The following is a 25,073-nucleotide window of genomic DNA, read 5'->3' as shown; positions in this document are numbered from 1 at the left end:
CCGGCCCGCGGGCCAAATATATATCTTATATATGGACAAAGTTTTAAAATGGGCCATTCATTGACAGTGCGCCTTAAAATCCGGTGCACCTTACAAATGGACAATGTTTTAAAATGGGCCATTCATTGAAGGTGCGCCTTATAATCCGGTGCGCCTTATAGTGCGGAAAATACGGTACTTGTCCCTCAAATATTTAGAAATGATTGAAGCAAGCATTTTGAAGCAATTTCTGCGGGATACATCATACTTGTACCATAGTTAATATTGTAACATGCTAATTCACAGACAACACATTGCAGTGATGTCTGCTTTAGCCAGCAAGCCAGAGCGCCCCTCACCTTAAGGCACGCACCTGTGACCAGGAAGCACAACGCAGAAGGCACGGGACGGCAGGGCCTCATCGACGCATCTCGCTTCCACCCCTACCTGCGACAGCTCAGCGAGGATTCGGTAGAAAATACAATTTGTCTTCACCCTGCCTCGTCTCCGTTTGGCAGCCTGCAGCAGCTCTGCAGCCCTCAAATGTGCTCTGTCACATTTGGATCAAACAGTGAGGCGCAAACACTATGGGAACAATCCACCTACAATGGTCAGGTGATGAGAAGGGCCATATTGTCATTATACACTAGTTTATCTAAGTATTTTTTCCCCATTGAATGAAATTTCTAACCCCTTGTCTGTCAAATTTCTTTTTATGATCTCTCCAGTGTTCCTACCCTGACCTCCCTGGTGTGCCAGCTGAGACTCCTTGTTCCCATTCTCAGTGCTATATATCGTATAATTCTGCCAGCCTGCTGCAAGAGGTACAGTAAGTGCAATACATCATAGCAGAGGCAATAACTGTTGAAGTGTTGCAAGGTAAACTGACTAAAGAGAGACGATATGAGATGTTCAGATCGTACCTGTATGTTCTCAACAGGTCGCGACAAGGCCATACGCTACTGAGGAGCATTCCTGCAAGCCAAGTTATTCTCCCCATAGTCGCTCGTCTCAAATTCATCAGAGAAACAACTTGCAGCCCCTCTTCCCCAAACCAATTTACTCATACAGGTGACAATTGATTTGATTACTTCCAAACTTTCATTTACATTACATACATATATATATATATATATATATATATATATATATATATATATATATATATATATATATATATATATAGATATATATATATATATATATATATATATATATATATATATATATATATAGATAGATATATATACGGACTTGTAAGTACCAAGGTTAAAGCTCATTTATCTGAACAGATCTCGAGTAACTTAATCATCCATTTTTTTGTACTGTATATTCTCACTCGGGGGTGCTGGAGTCTATCCCAGCTGCCACATATGTTTTTGGAATCTGAGGTAGTTACAGAAATTTCACACAAGTGTGGGAAGAACATGCATATTCCACAACAAAGGCCAGAGTTCAGATTTGAACCCCAAACCTTAAAACTGCAGAGGAGTTATGCGAATCCGCTCTATTTCTTTTTTATGATTAATCATTTATGTTATTGTCCATATATATTTAGAAGTATGCTCTTGTGTTCCTCTGCAGCATTCTCATCTTCATGGCTCTGAAAAATAGTGAAACGGGAAGTCTCCCAGTCAGTGAGATCTACAGCTTCATGACTGAAAACTTCCCCTACTTTAAGGTACAACACTGCAGGTTACACACCTATGCTACATCAAAATAAAAATAAAATAATAGAAATCCATCCATCCATCCATCCATCCATCCATCCATCCATCCATCCATCCATCCATCCATCCATCCATCCATCCATCCATCCATCCATCCATCCATCCATCCATCCATCCATCCATCCATCCATCCATCCATCCATCCATCCATCCATCCATCCATCCATCCATCCATCCATCCATCCATCCATCCATCCATCCATCATCTGTACCGCTTGTTCCCGCGGAGGTTGTGGCTATGCTGGAGCCTATCCCAGCAGTCATCGAGCAGGAGGCGGGGGACACCCTGAACTGGTTGCCAGCCAATTGCAGGGCACACAGAGACGAACACCCATTTGCACTTGCACTCAGGGACAATTTGGAGTGCTCAATCGGCCTACCAAGCATGATTTTGGGATGTGGGAGTAAACCGGAGTGCCCGGAGAAAACCCACACAGGCACGGGGAGAACATGCAAACTCCACACAGGGAGAGCCGGAGGTGGAATCGAACCCGCACCCTCCTAACTGTGAGGCGGTCATGCTAACCAGTGCCTCACCGAGCCGCCCATAATAATAATAATAATAATAATAATAATAATAATAATAATAATAATAATAATAATAATAATAATAATAATAGAAATACAATACAATAAAAAGTCTTTATACTAGCAAGCATAAATAGGTTTGGATCAAACCTGGGCAAATTACGGCTCGCGGACCACATCCGGCCCTTTGTGCGTCCCTGTCCGGCCCGTATGAGGCCAATTTTTTTAAAAAAAAAAAGAAAAAATTGTGTCGTGCGTACAATACAACTGTTTTGCTTTTATTTTGAAAGGCGTCGCACTTCCGTGTAGCATGCGTGCATGTGAGCTCTGCGTGTAGGAGAACAGCGCGAAGTAATGCTGCCCTCAAAATGTGTGCTAACGCGAAGAAAAGAAAAGTTGACAAGGAGCGCCGTGTTTTCAACAAGACATAGACTGCCAAGTATTTCTTTACAGAAATGAAAGGTAAAGCCATGTGCCTGATTTGTGGTACACAGGTCGCTGTGTTTAAAGAACATAATTTATTGATAAACAGAGCGCATCAGAGGCTGATGCATTGCTAGCAAAACTGCAAGCCCAACAAGGACTTTTTAATCAAGCTTCACACCCAGAGATGGAGCGGTTTTGTCATTTGAGGAAAAGTTAAAGAAGTTAAGAATAAATTGTACTGATTAATAATTGTTGTTTTATTTGACCTTTACACCACAATTTCACATAGCTTAATATAAATATAAACAGAATAATTGTATTCTTCTAATTACCAGTACCAACTATTTAAAATAAATAATTTAGTGCATTTTACAATGGAAGAAAATTGAGCAGGTTTAAGTTATCGTAGGTGTGGCCCTCTGACACAACTCAGGTTTTTCATGTGGCCCCTTGTAAAAATTAATTGCCCACCCCTGGTTTGGATGGATCCCGCCCCCTTCCCATGGATCCTGTTTTGCCAGTAGTTATCTTCAGCCTTACTGTACTTGATGACACTAATTACTTCTGTAATGATGAATGACTTGCAGCAGAGATTTTGGTCATGACTATGTGTAAAGGCATGAGGAAGGTATCAAATCAGGTTGTCTTGACACACTTTAATTAGGGGGCTGTTTGTGTGTTGTATAAGTAGATTGTTGCGGAGTTTGCATAACAGTCACAAAATATAATATGCTCATACAGCGCATAGTAAGATCCCTGATGACTATATTAACTTCATTTTTTTAAGCACTGAGGTTTGTATCTCAGTAATAAATGCATCATCATTGTGTACAACTTAGATGGCATCGTACCAAGCAATTGTCTGTCACTTTTAAAAACATGCTGCAGTGTCAGAACACCTGACAGATAAATGACATGGAGTCTGCTTATCGTGGTTGGAATTTTTATTAGTGTTAAAATGCTGTCGCTGCAACTATTTATTTGCAGTCTCACCTGCAACTAACTCCAAGTATATATACAGTTCTAAACGTATGGATACATACAACATGTAGAAATCTCTACTTTGTCTTTCCTATAGTCAACAGAATCACATAATTTTGTGACATAATGGCAAGACTTGAGAATATATCATTGACAATAGAACCCTCTTGAGGAAAACAATACAGACAATGGATGGATATGTTCCGGCCAGGTGTTCAAATACTTTTGTCCGTCTTGTACTATCAAGCTGATTCAATATCTCCCCTTGGCCTGCTTCTTTCTAGACAGCCCCCGATGGATGGAAGAACTCAGTGCGCCACAACCTTTCTCTAAACAAAAGCTTTGAGAAGCTGGAGGGCAAAAAAGGGAATTCCTCTCGGAAAGGTTGTCTGTGGGCTCTCAATCCTGCCAAAGTGGAAAAAATGCAGGAGGAGTTGTACAAGTGGCGCCGCAAAGACCCCGTCAGTGTTCGCAGGAGCATGGCGAGACCAGGTGGGACTCTGGAACGTCTTGAGATCAAGTTAAGCACTGAAAAGCACCTTCATGTTTATTTTCTGCAGAAGACCTAGACCATCTTCTTGGACAGATGCCCAAGACGCTCCGATCAACGCCACCATACACAAGACCTGCCGGCATTTATGGGCCCATGCCAACGTCCTCCAGCCCAACACATGGCCAACCCAGCAGAGCTCGTCGACGTCCACAGTACTCATGTCCTCCTCCGCCCTCACAGCAGCCCTCTTTCCTCACCGACACCCATTTTAGCAACTCATTGGCGCTGTGCTCCCCATGTGATCAGCAGCACACAACTGACGTCCATCCCGGGAGCATGAACTTAATTACGACTATGAAGCTGCCACCCGCCTACAGCATCACCCACCAGAATGACTTTCATGTTGGTCTAAGGAGTCTGCAGGACTTGCAATTAGAGGGAGATACTTATGATGTGGATGTACTTAACCCCAGCCTGACTGATCTGCAATTGAAAGGTAGGCAGTGCCCGCACGGTCACAGATGAGTTACATTACTAGTATGACCAGCTTTTATATTATCATGATATGTATTTATTGCATTGATTTACACCCCTCGTAAAATGGCAAATTAAACTATATCTAGTATTAAATTTAACACCTTTCTGTCAGAATTTGATCATAAAACCACAAATATCAGACAGAACATCTACAGTCAGATATGTCTTCCTACCAGTTATCCACCAGATTCTTAGAAACATCAATTCAGACCTTATCATGAAGTTTCCAGTCTTTTTGTAAATTATTCCAGGAACAGGGAGCCACAAAATGACCCTTGAGAGAGACAGTTAAAGAAATCCTGAGAATGCACATGATTTAATGTAGACTTTCTTAGGCCAATGAAGGTCACATTTAGAACACCTTGGCGAGGTAGATAACAAGGTCAATTGATTTATTGTGAATCATGATATAAAATAAAATGTATTATTAACAATAAACTAAAAAGTAGTTAACGTATTAAAATTGAATTAAATACACATAGTAATATAATTTGTAAAGTGGAGTGATTTTTTTATTGCTTATTAAACTGTTTTACTTAATTTACTATATACATTGTACGAAGGGAAAATTTCCAATTGAACAATAGTTCAATTGTTTCAATTGAAATGACTTATCAATTTAACCTGTTTTTAAGGTGACCTGTGGGAAGAGTTGCAAGAAGACAGCCTGGTGTCACATCTACAAAGTGGCCCCACGACTGTAACCATCACCTCTGGTTTACAGGCATCCTGTGTCTATCCCAGCGACGGAGACACCATGCTGCCTGTCAGTGAGACCTCACTGTTGGCCCGCCATAAAATAGAGTTTGATGACACATCGAGCAAACAGAGCTTGAAGCAACACGCGTGTTCAAGCGGCTGGCATCCCGACGTCTATTCAGCTGACAATTTACCGCTGTATTTGACCTGTTGCACCACATCCTTAGTGTGAACAGGCAATGTAACTGTCAACTGTGAACCCCTTCTTAACCGACAGATCCTTGACACGTTTTTAGAATGAGCGTTACGGTAGCAGGCGGCTTCACCATTGGATCTGTGACCCAGGAAGTCCTCAAATGTTTGTTTTCCCAAGTGTGTTCACCTCTCGACTCAGTGAGAATAGAGAAGACCTCTCGTGGCTTGTGTGACCATACATTTCCATGTCAACTCAAAATCGGCACAAGTTATTTGGGGGAAATGGAGAATTTGAGCAAAGTGAGAAAACGACAATGTTTCCTGTACAAATTTGAACAGCAGAGTATATAAATTGATGGTGGTCTTAAATCACAGTGCACTCTGTGAATATGACTTATTTTTACATGACGTCATCAAATTGATGACAAATCCCTATTGCTTTTATTTCAAATCAAACTTTCATAGTTTACCCATTGCTTAAATTCAAAATGTTAAGTACAATATACGAAACTGTAAATTTGTCTTCAGCAGTGGTTCTTAACCTGGGTTCGATTGAACCCTAGGGGTTCGGTGAGTCAGTCTCAGGGGTTCGGCAGAGCCTCTTCTGCAGAGGACTGAACACACCCGATTTGTCGTGTAAATTCGTGATGACGCATATCTGAACTGGTCTTGCAAAGGCATCAGCAGAAGTCATGCTGATTTGCAGGTATGTAATTTGTTTTGAGTTCATGCATCGTGTTGGTTTTATTCTTTGAACTAGGGGATGCACAGCTCATTTTGTGCACTGGTAAAAACATTCATGTCTTGAATTTGAAATAAATAATAATATTTTTCACCAAAGAGGGGTTCGGTGAATGCACATATGAAACTGGTGGGGTTCGGTTGTCACGACTTGTCCCCAATCGTGTCCATATTGTCATGGTTTCTGTCCGTGTGTTCGCCCCTCCCCTCCTGTGTGCCCATGATCAGTGTGATCATCCTCACCTGCCCCTTGTTACCTGTCATGTATTTAAGTCCTGTCTGTGTGCCCTTGTCGGATTATTTCTTGTCTCATGTCTCCTTGTCGCTCATTGTTTCTGTTTTTGCTTCGGTCGTTTTCCGTTTGTCATCCCTGTCGGTCAGTCAGTCCTGTTGGTGTTTTGTGATGCTGGTAAATTAGTTTCCCAGTTTCCTGTCTGTTTTCCCTTCATGCTCCATTCCAATTCCCGTTTCCCTAAATAAACCCTGGTCCAAGGTACATTTGGTCGCCCTGCTCCATTTCGATCCGTGACATCGGTATCTCCAACAAGGTTAAGAATCACTAGTCTATAGTATTTTCAGACCAAATCTTCTTAGACCTATGTTCTCCACTGTGCAGAAAATAAGAATATTGCAAGCATTAGGACCACTGTTGTCATTTTTACTTCTCTTTTTGGGGAAAATTGTTGCTAGAGGGGTTGGAAAAGTTGCCAAATACAGTAATCTCTCATTTATCACGGTTAATTGGTTCCACGCCCACCCGTGATAGGTGAAAATCCGCAAAGAAGAGAACATAAATTATTACAATATCCACACAAGGATTTATGAACTTTTATTTCATTTTTAAACACTTTTATGTATACTTTTAAACATTTTTCTGCATTTTTAAACACTTTTGTCAAATTGACTTTGATAGTGTGCTTCACTCCTGCATATGACGGTGTGTGTGTGTGTGTGTGTGTGTGTGTGTGTGTGTGTGTGTGTGTGTGTGTGTGTGTGTGTGTGTGTGTGTGTGTGTGTGTGTGTGAGAGTGAGACATTAAAAAAAATCCGCGATGCACCGAATCTATCCGCAATACGTATAAATTTTGAAAAAAATCCGCGATAGAGCAAAGCCACGATAAGTGAAGCCCGAAGTAGCGAGGGATTACTGTATAGCGAAAAGGTATTGCTTGTATCGGCGTACACATATTTGCACACAAAACGCCTACAACTTATCAAATAAAAACACCATACGTTTGATGTATTACTTTGACTTCATGGTCACTGAAAGATTTGTCACCTGGAGTCGGACTTGCCAATCTTGCCATTAAGAAAGGCTCTGTCAAAAGTATCGTGCATCCATTAAAGGTAGCAATTATATTTAACTATTATTGACATTTCACTTAACCAATAAATGTATTTGTTGTTAGGCCCAAATGCAACATATTAAATGGCTCGCTTCGCTTTTATTGTTATACAAAGAAACAAGAAAGACGCCTGGTGGTTGTAACGTAATAATGCATTTTGCACAGACGATGGCAGTAAAGTCACTTGTACAAATTCTTCCAGCTGAGTTTTTGCTTGTGAAAATTAATTCGAATTGTCTCAAGCATGATTGGGTGTATTGATCAAAATCAAAGGCAATCACTCACATTTTCGGAAAAAGTCCCATATTTATTGCATTGATGTAATTCCACTTTTTAAAATTGGACATAAAATTCTTACAACACTTAATATCATAATTAAAATGTATATGCAGTGTTCTGTACTACAATGTATGTACTGGATATCAAAATTTCTATGTATATTGTCTGACACTTCAAAATGACTACTCTTTTGAAAAATACTCTAGACAATGCTATGAACCTGAAAGCAAACAAAAATGATACACAAATTGACAAATATCACGCTTGTCTGTCATTCTGAGCTGAGTCGTGTTGGGACCGATTCATGTGACGTGCGCAATCAGAAATAGATTCCATCAGTAGTATAAACTATATAAACATCAGGACCCATAATGACAAAGTATTATGATCTCTAGCTATTAGTACTGGCTATCAAAACACACACAATGGAAATGAACTAATGTCCATCTACTGAACTGATATGTACTGTATGTAGGGTAGTGATGGGAAAATGAAGCTTCAAATCTGCTTCATGATTCAGTTATTGATTTTTTTAGACTCCTTTAGATGACACTAATCGTTCAAAGAAAGGATTTAAGAAATGACAGGTCAGTGAGCTTTCAGCCCTATGCTGAATAGAAAGTGCCATTCAGAGGAGTCAAAAATTATAACAACTGCTTCATGAGGACAAATTGAAGCTTCATTTCCCAATCACTACTGTATGCACAACACGTGCCGGCCGCAGACACACTGCTGTAAATGCTCACTGGTGTACATTCCTACACAAGGAGCCAACAGCAATGAGACGTCCGTGTGGGTTCTTCTATTTAGGGCCCTGAAGTGGAAACGGCTGGGTGGACAATGTCTAAAGAAGGGGGAGGAAATGGTGGATCTATGGACCCCCGCTGTAGGAATAGTCTGCCTTGTTGTGCATCACCAGTTTGTTGTCCACAAAGTAGAAGCTGTCAGACTGTGTCTCATACGGATGGATGATCATCTCACGCACTATGAGAGAGAAGACAAAATATTTGGGATTTACGTTTGGGGGGTTTGTGAAGTTGTGAATATAATCCACGCGAATATGGAAAATAGTTTGAGAATTTATTTGACTACAGCAGGTCTTTGTACTAGTATGCACTTTGTCCTCAGGACTGGGTGGACACTTGGAGAAAAAACACAGAAGAAACACTATTGGCCTCCACAAATGAATTTCTGTGACCATTTACAACAATATTTGTATTCATCCATCTATTCTACGGCAGTGATGCCTATTGACGCGAAGAACAATTAAATGTTCTTCCACTAGATAGCAGAAGGTACAAAAAACTTGTGTATCAAGCTGTTGAGTGAGACTGTGCTTACTGATGTCCTCTGACAGTGCCGGGAACTCGTAGATGTGCTCGCATGTGTTCTTGCTGCTGGGCATGCAAAAGCCAAACTCAAAGTCAAAGCTCTTGAGCAGCTGGTCTCGGAAGTAGTGTCTCTCGATCATACGGAAGTTGTTGATGGGTGTGTCGCCCACTGTGAACTCCACCCTGCACACACAAGAGGCCCACCCAGTCAAACTCGGCCAGTGGTTCTTAACCTTTTTCCTTGTTCGCACCCCATTCACTTCACCAACCAGTTCTCGCACCCCTAACCCTAACCCTAACCCTAAATAATTATTATAATAATAATTGGTTTACTTTACAGCTATAAGGCTTAACTAGCATTATCCCTAATGCCAATTAACACAATGACTTCTTGATTTCCAGAATTTTTCACCTTTTTCGGTTACCTGACCATTATCCCTGAAAAATTGTAAATTTCCCCCAGGGTATCCTCGCACCCCCTAGGAAGCATTCTCGCACCCCTAGGCGGTGCGAGCAACCTCGGTTAAGAACCACTGAACTAGGCTGTGGAAAACATACACATTACATGCTTGCTTGTTCAATCAAAAAGTACAGCTACTATTGCATCATCCGTCCGTCCGTCCGTCCGTCCGTCCGTCCGTCCGTCCGTCCGTCCATCCATCCATCCATCCATCCATCCATCCATCCATCCATCCATCCAACCATACATACATACATACATCCATACATACATCCATACATACATCCTTCCATCCATCCATTTATCTATCCATTCAGGACATAGTTGTTTCGCATTAATTCATTCCAGCACTGCTCAGAAACATTGACAGAATGTTCTGTATGTTCTTGCTTGTCAGCCCACACATCCTGTTTGACTGTTCTGGTAGAACAGCCGGCCTTACAAGTTCATCATTTAGTTTTTGACGCTCTCTGTCTCTCTCTCTCGGTCTCTCTCTCTCTCTCTCTTTTGCTGTCTCACATCAAGTCTCTTTGTTTTAATTCCCTCTTGCCTTTCACTCAAATAGAAGGCAGACTTACGTGGCTCCGACCTGCCGCAACTGTAAAAAGGCAGGGGTGAACTGGTAGCGAACAAAGCGCCCGGCGTTGGGGTCACATTGCTTTCGACCTCCTGCATGGATAAATGATATGATTGTGAGTTTGGAAGAAATAAAGCTAAAGCAATCTATTTAAACACGAAAAATACGAGATTAAATACGAAACAACTTTTCCTTCAATAGATGCAGCACCATGTGCCCTCCATCTCGAGTAGCCCGTGGGCCTCTTCTAAAAATAGCTCATCAATGAAGGGAAATTGTGATTTCCTTGAATTATGTAAAAATGCAAACATTTGCACAGAGATGTACAAAGTGTTGCATATTGAGAAATACCAGAAACATCATTAAAATGATCAGTGTCTTCACATATAAGAGGTAATTGGAGTGAGAGTGTTATTAGGTGCGTATCAAACTGGTCGCCCTTCACATTATTCAGTATGCAGAAAGTAGCTCTCGGTTTCAAAAACATTGGTGACCTCTGCACTATAGTGAGCATGAGAGTTAAGTGGGCCATTTTTGTCGAGCTTATGAGCTGACCTGGTGCTGGAGGTTTAGTGATCTCAAACAGGACTGTTCCTGTTTCCATATCACGGATCTTAAATCTGGTGAAGTCGATCATGTGGACGTTTTCCTCTGGTGAACAAAGATAGTCTGAAACAGAGAAGAAAAGAGATGCACTCACATACACTGCTGTACACTATTGATGTCATTTTAATAAAAGGTTTGAGCAGGTGGACAGAAATGTGTGCAGATGTGCTGTTGTTGTTGTATGGCACTTCTGACAATCTATCCACCAATTTTTGTCCGCTTATTGAGCTCAGAGTTACATGATCTGGAGTCTCCTCCAGCTGGATTTTTTTTTAGAGGAAAACTACCATTCCCACTACCAATTACACCTCCGGGCTCATCTTCAGTAAACCTGAAAAGCATGTTTTTGGAATGTGGGAGGGAAGCACATAAGCACGAGGAAAACATAGAAAGGCTGAAGCTAAGCATAGCTGTTCACATACAATCTTTAACATCTCATCGTTATTTTGTGGACATTTTCAATGGTCCCCTTTTTACCCCATTAAACCGTTTGCTGTGTCCGTGTGTTAGTGTGTGTGTGCGTGTGTGTGAAATGCTCCTTTGCCAACATGGGAGGAGGATTAGACATAAGAGGCTTATTGTGTTTTACCATCACATGGTCGAACCAGTGGCAGTGGACACACCTTGGCAAGTTCATTTTGCCCGTTCAACGTTGCGTAATACATTTAGACCAGACCTTCAAATATACAATTACGTTCATCGCAGAAAGAAAAAAACAAACGCAAGACAATCGCCTGAGGAAGCCGCAGTGTGTCTGAACCTGTAAACAAATCCAAATAGTATCATCTAAGTATTTGTGGGGGTTAGAGAGCAGATGGCCCAGGTAGGCTTTAGCCACCTGCTTGAAGATATTTATAGACCATTTAATAAAATAAAGCACACTATAGTTGACACCTAGGCTTAGAGTGCCCTAAATATGAACAAGGCTATATTGCGATGGCTGCTTATTCTAATTTATTGGACTTGCTTGCCTGTACATTAAAAAAAGAAATCATTGCAAATGCATAATGACTAGTGGTAAATATCTAATGTTGATCATGATCATTAAAATCTTGCTTCACTTTACATTACTGGAGGCACATTTTTCTCTTCGCTGAGGTTTAATAGCCTGACGTGCTTTTTGACATTTTGAGTGAGAGTGACGAATATGCGTTGGATCTAAAATGTATAAATCACACTTCAGTATTAAACTTTCACTCTTACTGCACTTTAATCATCTTTGCTTCAACCACTATATTCTGAAGCTTATTGCAGCCGACTTTGAATGAGAGGCAGGGCACACTCTGGACCGGTCGCAAGTCAATTGCAGGCCACTTAAAGAAAAACAAGCATTCACACTCATTTAAGTGGAACTTAAAAATAATTAGAAAGACTGCAAACTAACATCAGATAGATGAAGGAAAATCAAGGCGGTGGAATTTGCAATATACTTATTTTATTCTATTCCTTCTTTCTGCCATAAATTTCTTTCCTGTCACAAATGCCTCACAGATAAAAACCAGCTCACTAGTACTTAATGCTATAAGTGCATCTAAAAAGTCTACACACCCTTGTTCAAATCATTTGTTTGTATTAAGGACAAAACATGACAGCAAGATTGATCATTTTAACGTTTTCCACCATTAATGTAACTTAGAAGTTGTACAACTCAATTGAAAAAAAAAACATAGGTGCATATACATATACTAGGTTGAAATCTGTTAGATTATGAGGGCATTTTCAGATCACCTGGGCCATACGTGAAAGATGAAGTTCCTCTAAAGTTTATAAACTAAAACTAATATGTTCAACTATATAGAACATTTTATTTTATTAAATAGAATAAAAACTAAAATGCTTAAAACAACAAAAACAATAATTGAAATTACCTTTTCCACTGCCGAACTACTAAACTTTTCTGTAATTATAGCAAAAATGCCCTGAGTCCAATTAAAAAGCGCTTGACTGGTTAATTCTGAAAATAGCCACACGGTGATAATGGGGTGCGCACTAATACAACTGCAACATCCTGTATATTTTGACTCTCCCTCTCTTAAAAAAGTCAATTGCTTTTTGGGGAAATTCAGTCATACCGTTTATAGGTCGCAAACATGGTGGAAATAACGATGCATAGATTTTTAAAAACATTTTTGCTGCCTTCCAAAAACTCAACAAAAAGATTGTACTCTTTTTGCCCCATATGCATTTATGTAAAATTAAACAGTTATTGTGTAAATATTGTGTGATTTAGCCATCCAACAATAAAAAGAAAGAATATCCTCTGTAACCTCCCAATGAACCTAACAGTGTGCCAAGGTGCCTACGGGTGCTGTTGAAGTGAGACATGACACAGCCTGCCATACAAGGGTACACTGTACCATGTGAACGTAGAGTTGTGATGCTAATGTCACTGCGGCCTGCCCCTGGCTATGGATTATTGTGCGTGTGTGTGTGTGCGTGTGAGTGGTATGAGCGCACACACCTGCCTACTTCGTTCGGTAGGGGTTTGTGGGAGAGTCCAACGGACAAGAACATGTGTTGTGGGAAGTCAATCCTTGTCCGAAAGTCTGTAATTCCACGCTAATCTCTGGGATTAAAGAGCTATACGTGGCATCTCACTTTGCTCTTTGGCAGTGTTGCATTCAAGTCTTGTTTGTATTAACAAGTGACTCAAAATCCAAATTATGACGCTGATGAAAGGCAACCAGAAAAATAATAGCCGGCTTGCTTCAGGGAAAATTCATGTGTTTTTTCCAGAAAAGACTTTGCTCTTGCCACCATACTTCATAAAAATCAAATTCTGTATCTTCCACGAACAACCCAGACTAAACCGAGCACCTCCCTTGCATACAAAGCTTGTCATTCAATTGTGTCACCTCAGCTAATTTTTTGGACACTAATTACTACTTCTCTATCTAGCCAGGGTTTTTTTCACCATGTTATAGAAACTCGGGGCATTACAGAATATGTGCCATGAACAAGTGAATTTAGCAGGCAGAAGATGAGGATCAATTCCAGAGGAAAAAAAAAAAAAAGACTAGGTGCACATATTTGTCAGCAGGGGACTATGAATATAAGGGGGTTCAATAGACACCCAATAATATGATGGACTACGGATTATTCCATTAGATATGTTGTTTTCTTCCCCCTTTGACATTTATCCTCTTAATATTCTTATAAAACTTCTTTTCTCCTGAAATGTAATGACAGTCAAAGGAGAAGGCTTCAGGGATGCGCCTTCATCAACTCCCCAAAGTGAAACACAAAATTTGCATAGCGCCTTCGCCTAGCGCGGAATTGCCTTTTATTTGCTGCGGCACATCAATTGAGCAGAGCAGTCAGGTGGATGAGGGCAAAGAAGAAGCTAAGTGAGCTGGCACTACTATCAAAAGGGTTGCTAGGTGACCATGGTGAAGGAAATCAAGTGGAGCTTTTTTTAGTGTGCGTACCTGCTCGCGCGTGTGTGTGTGTGTGTGCAGGTTGCAGTTATTTAACTTAATTTTATGGGAAGGAGTTAGCTGCAATGATCTTAGAGAGCTTCATTGAAAATAAAAAAATTAAAACATATTTTCAAAAACAATAATGTTCAGTTTTGATCAAAATTAAGTGGGATTGTAACAAGTACAAGTCCAAGCATGTAGTGTATATTTCCTTTGGAAAATCTTCCAAGAATGCAAAGTGATAGGAACGATTATGTTTTGGTGCTACTTTGGTTTGGCTTCAGGCAAGGTATGCACTCTGAGGACCTCAAGTGAAATTGGAGAAATCGGTTACGTAAGCAAGAACAAACAAAAAAAAAGATGAGACATAAATGTGGAAATACCCTTTGCACAATATCTTTCTTTCTTTATTTATTTATTTATTTATTTATTTATTTATTTATTTATTTATTTATTTATTTATTTATTTATTTACAACTCAAGGGCTTCTCCAGGTCTTAAGGCAAAAAAAAAAAATGATGATGATAGGTTCCAAACTGACTTGATGGATAGAGTTAATGTGGAAATGACTTCACAGTACCTAAAGTCTGTATGATCTGTGTCACGTGTTAACATGTTCCTCCGTAATCAAACCAATCAACACAGTTTGACACTTATCCTTCACTTTCAACTGTATATGTTAATTTTCACACCCCGGAGCCCACATCTCATTTTTGTTATCATAGCACTTTTGTGTAAAGGGCAGACACATATCTTGCTCCAAATGTCTGCGGGGCACCACAGTAAAACTGTCATGGGTAAAGTTGCTCTGTGTGAAGACTCACATCTTTTGTTGGTAACATGATTCACACCCCTTCAGCATGTGGATTAGGATTTTTTTTTCTGTTCTTTCTGGATTAAGGATCTGTTGGTTTGTCTTCAAACTTGCACAACTACAACACTATTTTATTTATTTATTTGATTGTTTGGTTACTCACAAGACTATCCACTCCTCATCCATTTCTAAACCGTTTATCCTGATCCGGGCCGCCAATAACAATGCACACATTGAGGCGGGCGATCATTCACACCCACATTTACATTCATGTTGTCCTTGAATGGGAAGTGAAACCCCGCTGCCTGCACCATTGTCCATCAGTGACTCCATTAATCCTACGATATGACAAGATTAATATTTTTCTAATATTTTTATTATCTTATTCAAGTAAGAAAAAAATAGGAAATCTTTTTTCTGGGTTTGATCATGTGATGTTCGGAAGATGAGCCCCTATGCTTTGTGATGCAGAATATTTTTGACTTGACTTCCCCTTTAATTTTGCACATGAATGCTCAGGGCCCTAAAAAAGTATTGGCCTTTTTCTCAAATTTGTAATTTTGATTCAAGGTGGACATTAGGCATGACAAATTAGATATCATCATTATTACATGTTCACACATAAACAACTGTTTCATTTGAAAATATATAGTTCGTACTGTATGGTATACATATTCTTATCAACACTACTTTTTATCTCTTCACAGTCTACAATGAAGACTATAGTAGCTCTAAACATGTTGGGTAATCGCAATATAGTCGAGTCAGCATTTAAAAGATTATGACGTGGATTAGCTCCACCCCCACCCTAGTAAAAAAAAAAAGTAGGAGACGCCAACATGTTCCAAGACACAACTAGCCTTGTTATACCATTCTGTGTGGATCATAGCAAAGCGAGGCTAACTGACATTTAGATGTCATCATCTCTGCATCTTAAAACCATCCACTGACCTTGTGTGCTAGGACTTTCAGTCCATGTGAAGGTTTACAGTAATATTCTCTCCCTTACAGGCCCCTCACAAAATTGGCAATAGAAGTGATCCCCCCCAAACCCATGTAGGGAGATTTTGGAGGGCAACATAAAATAGATTTTGGGGGGGGGGCAAGAGAGACGCTTTAGAGAGATGTGACCATGTGATGTTGAGTGTTAGTACTCAGAACCTCTATTGAAACTAATTTCATGTAAGCATGGAGGTGTAACTAAAGAATCAGCACATATACATTTGACAAATTTTGCGCACATTTTATGTTCATGTCTTCTTATATTATTTTACTACCAAGCAATCAGAGCGAACCAAATTTGAAATTTAGTCCATACAACACGACAAGTCACTCCTCATACTTGAGATGACTTTCAAGCTTCAAGACATCACAGACACACAACTCACAACAGAGCGAATAATGAGCATGAACTATTTGCAAAGAGTGGAAGCTGCAAAGCATGCTGGGAAGTTCTCTGCCTCACTTTCGGTATATTATACTGTACATAAATTCATGATAATGAACACGCATCAAATTTCTAAGGAACAATAAAAATTAGTAACAAACAGCAACCCCCAAAGTTTATCACATTTCTGAGAATGGGGTTTACATAAAGTGACAGTCAACGTTCCAAATCAGGACAATGATACTCAAAGTGAAGAAATAAATGCCAATGCCACAGGGGGACATGAGACTAGAGAGTATATTGAAGGATGAGAAGATGCCTGCCAGGAAAGTCATGTCTTAGGGAGTAATCAATAACCTTCAGAAATTTGTACTTTAAGTTTTAGTGCCCTCAGAGTTTTCTGCTCTTTTGGTTTCTTATAAAACTGATGAAGCATGAAGAGAAGGTGAGATGGTGGAAATTAATTGGAAATGCAGTCAAACAGAACATGGTTGAAGAAAGGACAGATGGAGAGAAAAGAGAGTAAATGCTAACAATTGCTGGGGTAGAAGATGAAAGCGCAGACTACGAACAAATGCTGATGTTCCATTTTCCCTTTCTCAGCAGTGCTTTTCAGTGGAAGTTCGCTTGGCTGCCTGTGTTGTGTCACACTAATCGTACTGAGACACCATGACTGGCTGCCTCTGAGCTGCCCCCATAACACGACCTTGCCTCTAGCTGTTGAGACAATCACTGCCCTCCTGACATCAGGCACCACTTTCCCGTCCCTTCTAACAGAAAATGAAGAGCTGAATTGTGTTCTTAACTCTTTGCAACTTCTCAATAGGGAACAGCATCTTTAAATCCCCAAAGTGTGACCGTTGCAGTTATTGACACATTACAGACAGAACATTTCAAATACACGACTAGATTTTTTTTTTTTACTTTAGGGAAAATAAACAGGATTTTAACTCAACACACTAAGGCAGGGGTGCCCAATACGTTGATCGCGATCGACCGGTCGATCGCCTAGCCACTACTGGTCGATCGCGTGACATTAAAATGTTTTTGGTTTTTTTTTCGCTCTTGACGCGTGCGCAAACAACGGCGCAAACAACACAACACTAACGCTCGCGAGTTCCTTCCAATTGTCAGATCCCTGTTTTTTCTCTTAAACTTAAGAAAGGGTATAAAAAAAGGGTATAAAGGTTATATAAAGGGTATAAAAAAAGATTAAAAAAGATTTTAAAAAAAGTATCACTTTCATAAGGAATGGGAGGACTTTTTTTTCACGTTGACATATATATATATATATATATATATATATATATATATATATATATATATATATATATATATAGTTCCATGTGTGATCATTTGGATTTCCGAAAATTACGTCAGCCATGTATATATATATATATATATATATATATATATATATATATATATATATATGTATAGATAGATAGATAGATAGATAGATAGATAGATAGATAGATAGATAGATAGATAGATAGATAGATAGATAGATAGATAGATAGATAGATAGATAGATAGATAGATAGATAGATAGATAGATAGATAGATAGATAGATAGATAGATACACACATATAAAATAAATTATTATATTTTTTTAGTGGGTAGCTCTTTGTGACTTGGTCATTTCAAAAGTAGCTCGCGAGCTGAAAATGTTTGGGCACCCCTGTACTAAGGCATCTGCAAAGCGAAGAAAGTGTATGCAGCGGAACATTCCAAAGCAAAAGATGCTCAACATTGCAACACTGACCAGAAAAGAATGGGGGATTTATTTAAAAAAATATAAACATTAGATGCCATGGCATTAAGTGGCCTCATTGGAAGAAAGAAAGCAAGCAAGCAAGCAAGCAAGCAAGCAAGCAAGAAATAAACGCCTTACCCTGAAAAATATGGCACGTATTTATGCATACGTTGTAGTTGCGGGATCTTTAATTACCTGTTGTGTGCCAGGTTGGTGCATAATATGGCGTTTCCGCCCTCCTAACATAATCCAGATTACGTGTAGTCACTGGTGAGGCAAGATTAGTGCACCATCATGGCTGATTTAAGTATTATCTCACTGATGCAGCGCCAGTACAGTTTTTCCACTCACTCCGGTGGAACCGTGCTTCTATGGCTTGTTTATTTGATTAATTATTTGCAACTTTAAGTGTTTAACATCTATTCATAGGGATGAAAGAAATCTAGTACTTAATATGAATCAATCAAAATCAATTACATTACATTACTTTTTTTATCCAGTGGACATTTGAGTTAACGTCCTTTACAGTGAGAAAACAGAGGCCTTGTGGTGGCTTCAGACATGGTGCAAATGTGACAATAATAGTTATTAGAATATAAAGCAAAATGATTTGTTGCAGTATTACTTTAACAAGTACTGCTGAACACACCCATCCCCACCCCACGGGCAGGCCACAGGGGGCCGTGCCCACCCACCAAGATATTGGGTTGGAGCGGCGGCACGGTGGAACACTGGTCTGCCTCACAGTTAGGAGGATGCGGGTTCGATTCCATCTCCGGCCCACATCCTAACAACATGCTTGGTAGGCCGATTGGGCACACCAAATTGCCCCTAGGTGTGAGTGCGATTGCGGATGGTTGTTCGTCTCCGTGTGCCCTGCGATTGGCCAGCAACTGGCTCAGGGTGTTCCTGGCCTACCGCCCGATGACTGCTGGGATAGGCATGCCCACAATTTGTGCCCCGCGATTTCATCCAAAGCCAGCTGGACCAAGTTCACTTGCTACAGAAGGGAGGGTAAACAATAGAGAAACTGGATGGATAAAAAAAATAAAACTGTATTATGATGACGATGCTGTTGATGATGATTTGATTAAAATGATAGGTGGTTCTCAGAGGTTGACCTTTAATTATGACCTCTATATTAACAATAATTGAGTAAACATTGTGTTGCATTAAACTTCAAAAACCTTACAAGTGTGTAGATTTATTTTAACTTGTTTATTTTTCACAAATGTAATCAATTGTGTCAATTCGAAAACTTTACATATCCGTTGTTTTTGCAAAAAAAAAACAGTTGAGCTGTGCTACCGTGACGTAACTAAAAGTCCAATTTGTATTTCATCCACCTGACTGCTGATCTTTAACCTGTGAAATATATTTCTCTCTCTCTCATTAGGTTATGTTACATTCTATCCACATGGTTAGTGTCAAACTTCGAAACAAAAGTCACAGTTTCCCACCCAACTGCTCGACGAAACATCGATTCCACATATGCAAAATATTTGTTACCCTATTGGGTGACTGACTGCGTCTCTTTGAAAAAATGAATGGAGAGTTTTTGGTGTCGCTGTCCATGGTGCATAAGTGCGCTTGAAGACCTCGTTGATTGCAAACGTCGTGTTTGCCGGATATAGCTGCGCGATATAAAGTCACACACAGGGGCACAGGAGCAGATGGGCAACCCTAATCTGAAGCAGCAAGGATTTAACCGCACGCCCCTATCTTGCCAATTACACGTACAGTTTCCGAATAGACAAGGACACTTACTCTTGGTGATCTTTTGTAAACCAAGCACATCCTCAGGCGTGATGACGCTGTTTCTGCGCAGTTCTTCCTCAGTGGTGACGGGGATGCCCATGTCTGACGAGTTGCAGCCTTGCTGCACTTTCATGTCCTGCGAGGAACACTTGAGCGTGGAGCAGGCTGGCTTGAACTGGCGCTTTTCTGACAAGAAGTGGAAGGAGCTCTCGTCGGCGTCGTCGACTTGGCGGTGGCCGCGGGAGGCGATTTGCTTGCGTCGAAGGCTGCCTAATACACCGCGCAGCAAAGAGCAGGCTCAGTGCCCGGGTCCAAAATAGCCCATTCTCCGTGCCTCGCACCTCCCTTCTTCTCCTCTCGATCCGGTAAAAGATCAAAATCAGCCCTTAGCTCCCTCCCTTCCTCCCTCGCTTCCTCCCTCCCTCCTTCACTCGCTCAAGGCTCATCGGCTCTCACAACAGGCTAAACCAAATCCTGCGGCTTTAAACGAGCGCTGCGCACGCCGTCATGACAGTCTGCAGTCGTCTGCTCAACGACACTGAGGACCTTTTTCAGCATGTTCTCCATCTCTCTCTCTCTCTCTCTCTCTCTCTCTCTCTCTCTCTCTCTCTCTCTCTCTCTCTCTCTCTCTCTCTCTCTCTCTCTCTCTCTCTGTCTCTCTCTCTGCCATCAAATTAGATGCTATTCATTCTGATCCCTCAAGGTGGAATTTCTTAGGCTCATCTACACACACACACATACACACACACACACACACGCGCGCGCGCGCACACACGCGCGCGCACACAATCGCACACGCAAATATCAAGTTATTTAAGTGAGCATACAAGTATACAAAGGCATCATATTTTCCCTGCCATAATGATCAATAAAATGCAAAACAATAAAGCTATACTGCAAGACAAAACAAGAACAAAAGTTTCACAGTGTGACAAAGTTTGCACTTTTTATTATTTGTCTTTGTTTCCAGTGGAAAGTTCCAGATGCCAGCATCCCTGAGAAGGTGTGAATGTAAGTCTTCTTGGCGGGCTCCGATATGCGATCAAGTGGACCAGCCCAAAAAAATGAATCATGTCTGCAAAAGGCACAGCCCTGCACAGCCACCAGAGGTCCTGTGTGTTGTTCTAAGAAGATACATATTGCAGGGCGGCATGTGCGGATCTGACAGGAGTCTATGGTTATATTATACACTTGGTGGAATTACTGATTTGTTATCCAGGCTGATTTGCATCATTGTTCGGGCAACACATATGTTCATCTGTATAAAGAAAAGGGTTGAAATAGCACAAACTGCTAACTAGCAAGGAAACATAATAAATGCCATTATCATTCTTATGAGGTCTGGAGACAGAGAGCATCGCTGCTTACTGCATTTTACCAATAGTGCAGCTACTATGGAAGCCTTATGTACTCCCAAACTGTGCTGACAAAATCAGTAACAATATTCAGTAGCAATGTGCTTTGTGTTGGAAAGTGGTCAGTGAAGATTTTGCAAGTCACTTGCAGTTTAGCGTGACCCTTTTGCCCAGAATCTGACCAGTTTTAGGCGTTGACCTCAAAGCAGCCTCTGCGGTGTGTCTGCATATCTTTCACCCTACGAATCGATTGGATCTGGGGATGGTGGGCTCCCCACTCATTCCAGTGCTTGAAAGAGCCCGTTTCCATCACATACTGGTAACCACGGTAGCCTGGGTACTGGTAGGCCACCCACCTATTAAAAAGAAGGCATCAACCATAAATATACACTGCAAATTAACCAACCAAATTATTGTTTTCTGTTTAGTTTGCATAAAACCCATTTTTCCAATTTTTATGTTATTATCTGATCTTACACAATTTGATTTGTTTGTTGACCACTTGTGCGATTGGAAATCAATATGTACCAAACATTATGGTGCTGGTTTGATAGCACTGACAGACCTAGAGAAGTTGCTCCGGGAGTCCCAAGTTTACAAGATACAATTCACTAATATCAGTATGTCACTAGTTTTACTGCTTTTTCTAGTGGTCTGGCACATATTTCTAAAACGTATGCAGAGCTAAGAGAAAAAACTTACGTTCCACCAGTGACCTGAATGCTAGCGACGCGGTCCTGGAAGCCGTAAGACCACAAGCTTGGAATATCCTCATCACACACCTCCATCTTGCGACCTTCAAAATTTGTGCACTCATACAAGCAAATCTTGTGGTCCTGGGAGTCCTACAAACACACACAAAACTTTTTAAATAAGATGTTGTTTGGTAGCCTGCTACAAGATTAACATAAATAAAAACTAAACTGTGCATTAAATGATGAGAGATGGTGAGAGATCAATACGCTAGACAGTCATGCCTGGGTCTCCTAACCTTGAATATGGCTAATACTGAACTTACCATTTTTACTGGTCTGACTGACATGAGACGGTCACACCTATAGCTGTTGGACCAGGTGTCCCATCTGGGGTATTCTCCTTTCTCCAGCATGAACATCTCACCAGTCATGTTCTGCTGCTCATAACCCACCCAGCTGCAATATGACATCACACACATGCAGACAGACAAAGACATGCTACATGGCTATTTTACCAGCAGAGACATTCTGCACAATGACGGCACCGTGGCACTCATGACTTACGGCCCATTCTCTACCCGGATGGAGCCGATTTTTTCTAAACCCTTCTCGCATAGGTTACGACACTCTCCGAACAGATCCATTTTACGTCCTTGGAAGTTCTCAAATTCATAGAGGTAAATCTACGGAGAAGCACAATACAGCAGATGATGAAATCTATCAATCCCATTTAATTTGGCTGCTCACTAACCACCATTATGTACTTTTTAGTACCTTATGATTATGTAGCCCAATGGCAGGGTGGCTGCCAATGCTGCCTTGAGTACCTGAGTGAGACATCGTCAGAGCTGTACAGAAACAAAAGGAAACACAGTTACACATGATTAGAGTGTTCATTATACACTTACATAGTTTAAGAGCTAAATAAATCACATCATTTTCTGACACAAAAAGGGATTTTCAATTTGATATACAGTTAAATCAACATTATGATGGAATAGACTAAATTATCAGTTTCCAGTTATATCCCCTGAATTTGTCCTGTGAGAAAAAAAAAGGATTCACCAAAAAGCCCACATATGTAAAATTGTCGCATTTCATTAAAAAGAGGAATTAAAATGAGACGCGGCCTTCAATCTTTTCTGTCAGTTTTACATCCCTCGCGAGCCGGTTGAATAGAAAGAAAAGAAATAAATCACACCCTGCTGCATTTTATGTCAATGTTCCATCTGCTCACTCGGTGCCCATGAGGTGAATCCACACACAGAAAAAAACACAGTCTCATCCCTCTATCATTTGCAGTTTGTACAAAAAACTTACTTTTACACAAGCAGCTTGAAATGAGTCGATCTCTAGGGACAGTAATAGGTGACGGAGCAAGCGAGTGGGGATGTATATATACATTTACGCCCGGTAAGCCAGTACAGAGAGAGGTTTCTGGTTTCTCATTGGCTGATGGCTGTTTTGGAGCACAGTGTGCGGGTTCAAAGGTCATGATGCTTCGACAAGTCATGCTGACTTGGCTGACTGTTTTGTTGTACAGACCCATTGTTAGAAGTGCGGCCATTCACTGCCATCAGCATAATGTTAAACACGCACACGCGCATGTACTCTCTCGGCAGTGTTCACTTTTTCTAATTTTATTATTTATTTATTTATTTATTTTACAAATTTTACTACAGTGAAGCGCTTTGGGCTTTAACATTCCCTTCAACGTTTTGGTTTAATCGGCTCTAAGATTTTCAAGCGTGGTGTTGTGTATTACAGTCACTGGTGTTGTACAATATATATATATATATATATATATATATATATATATATATATATATATATTTTTTTTTTTTTTTTGACAAACTCATCATGGCTAAGGTTAGACAAATGTCTTTTGCTTTAGGACAAAGGAGATTAAACTTGATGTCTGGGATGACACCTGTGAAACCAGTTGGAGCAGTCCACCCTAAAGCAGATAAGCTCATGTTCCACTCCAGGCACAATTGCTAAGGACTTTGCATCCGAATATTAAAATCTGTGATTTTATTTTCAGTTATGTTGCAATTTTGAATCAGTGCAGGTGGAGGTACTCTGCTTAAAATGCCCCCAATTAAATGTTATGCCATACAACCAAAAAGCTGGGACACATACTGTATATATGTGTAAAATGTCAAGTCAAACCAATTTTACAAGACAGTTTAGATTTGAGCTTCTCACACAAAATACATGATGTAAAGTCATGCAACTGTCCTTTTCACTTAAATTCTTCATTTAAATTCCAGATTCATCTTGTTAGGTTACGGATTTTAGTTATTGATCTGACTCCAAATTGCGATCAACACTTAACACATAAATTGCTATGTCCTAATCCACACACTGGCGCACCTAACAATTTTGCGAGTTCGTTCTGTCAAAGAGAAGACCAGTAGATCAATCAGACCAAATTTACCAATTGTTTATTCCTGACAAAGCGCACTAATACAGGCCTGGGTCCCGGGTCCCTCACACTAAAGCTCGTGCGTTTTTGTGACCACCAAAAGACGACACATTCTTCCGGGTTGCCCAGTTTTGAAGAAACACAATATGAATATTAAAGCATGCAAAATATTGTGAGATGATTGGTCGATGGCCATCTCCTCCCCGTCCAGGTGTTGCTGAGGTCAGGCGGTTGGGTTTTCCCCGCGAAGCCCGGCCACAAAGACGTGCTGTTGTTTTCGTTTCTCACCGACCTTGAGGTGTTCTTGTCCGGTACTCCCTATCTGGGCCTATTCCACAACACTTCGAAGAAAACAAGTTCATGCAGTTTGCCTGCGCATTCTTCGCCACCCACCAATCCACACGAGCACTCCAATACTAGATATTAATATGATTATAAGTTTAACACAACCTTAAAAAATATGTTTGCAAACTCCCGAAAGCACATTTCCCTTTAATCTATTGCATGTGAAATATGCAAAAAAATATCAGCATGTGAATTTGTAGCCTTTGTT

General features: G+C 40.4%; 3 protein-coding genes and 1 long non-coding RNA gene across 4 annotated transcripts in view; 2 read left to right on the top strand and 2 right to left on the bottom strand.

Moving 5' to 3' along the window:
- foxn1 (forkhead box N1) overlaps positions 1-6,807 on the top strand; it is a 9,478-nt gene extending 2,671 nt beyond the window's left edge. The window contains exons 3-9 of the mRNA XM_088381014.1: positions 286-594; positions 708-803; positions 920-1,050; positions 1,564-1,660; positions 3,929-4,136; positions 4,205-4,633; positions 5,310-6,807. Of these exons, the coding sequence (XP_088237140.1) occupies positions 286-594; positions 708-803; positions 920-1,050; positions 1,564-1,660; positions 3,929-4,136; positions 4,205-4,633; positions 5,310-5,605 (1,566 nt within the window). The 3' untranslated portion in view covers positions 5,606-6,807. The remainder of the gene's footprint in view (positions 1-285; positions 595-707; positions 804-919; positions 1,051-1,563; positions 1,661-3,928; positions 4,137-4,204; positions 4,634-5,309) is intronic.
- Positions 6,808-7,940: 1,133 nt separating this feature from the next.
- Positions 7,941-20,584, bottom strand: unc119a1 (unc-119 lipid binding chaperone a1). Its single transcript, XM_088381222.1, has 5 exons — positions 20,052-20,584; positions 10,857-10,970; positions 10,303-10,393; positions 9,275-9,447; positions 7,941-8,917 (listed from the first exon to the last, which is right to left on the bottom strand). The coding sequence occupies exons 1-5, from the start codon at positions 20,173-20,175 to the stop codon at positions 8,805-8,807; spliced, it is 615 nt and encodes a 204-aa protein (XP_088237348.1). The 5' UTR covers positions 20,176-20,584; the 3' UTR covers positions 7,941-8,804.
- On the top strand, positions 20,058-21,377 carry LOC148394972 (uncharacterized). Its single transcript, XR_015859502.1, has 2 exons — positions 20,058-20,407; positions 21,013-21,377. It is a non-coding gene; the product is annotated as an uncharacterized LOC148394972 (long non-coding RNA).
- crybb1l3 (crystallin, beta B1, like 3) lies at positions 20,962-23,486 on the bottom strand. Its single transcript, XM_088381221.1, has 6 exons — positions 23,413-23,486; positions 22,867-22,940; positions 22,657-22,775; positions 22,416-22,548; positions 22,100-22,242; positions 20,962-21,753 (listed from the first exon to the last, which is right to left on the bottom strand). Exons 2-6 carry the CDS (start codon positions 22,930-22,932, stop codon positions 21,585-21,587), a joined length of 630 nt encoding a protein of 209 aa, XP_088237347.1. The 5' UTR covers positions 22,933-22,940; positions 23,413-23,486; the 3' UTR covers positions 20,962-21,584.
- Between the last annotated feature and the right edge of the window lie 1,587 nt (positions 23,487-25,073).

The sequence above is a fragment of the Syngnathus floridae genome, chromosome 7 (assembly GCF_059516105.1).
Source record: "Syngnathus floridae isolate MCC-2025c chromosome 7, RoL_Sflo_1.0, whole genome shotgun sequence".
NCBI lineage: Eukaryota > Metazoa > Chordata > Actinopteri > Syngnathiformes > Syngnathidae > Syngnathus > Syngnathus floridae.
The sequence above is the reverse complement of the archived record's forward strand: the minus strand, read 5'-3'. Positions and strand labels throughout refer to the sequence as shown.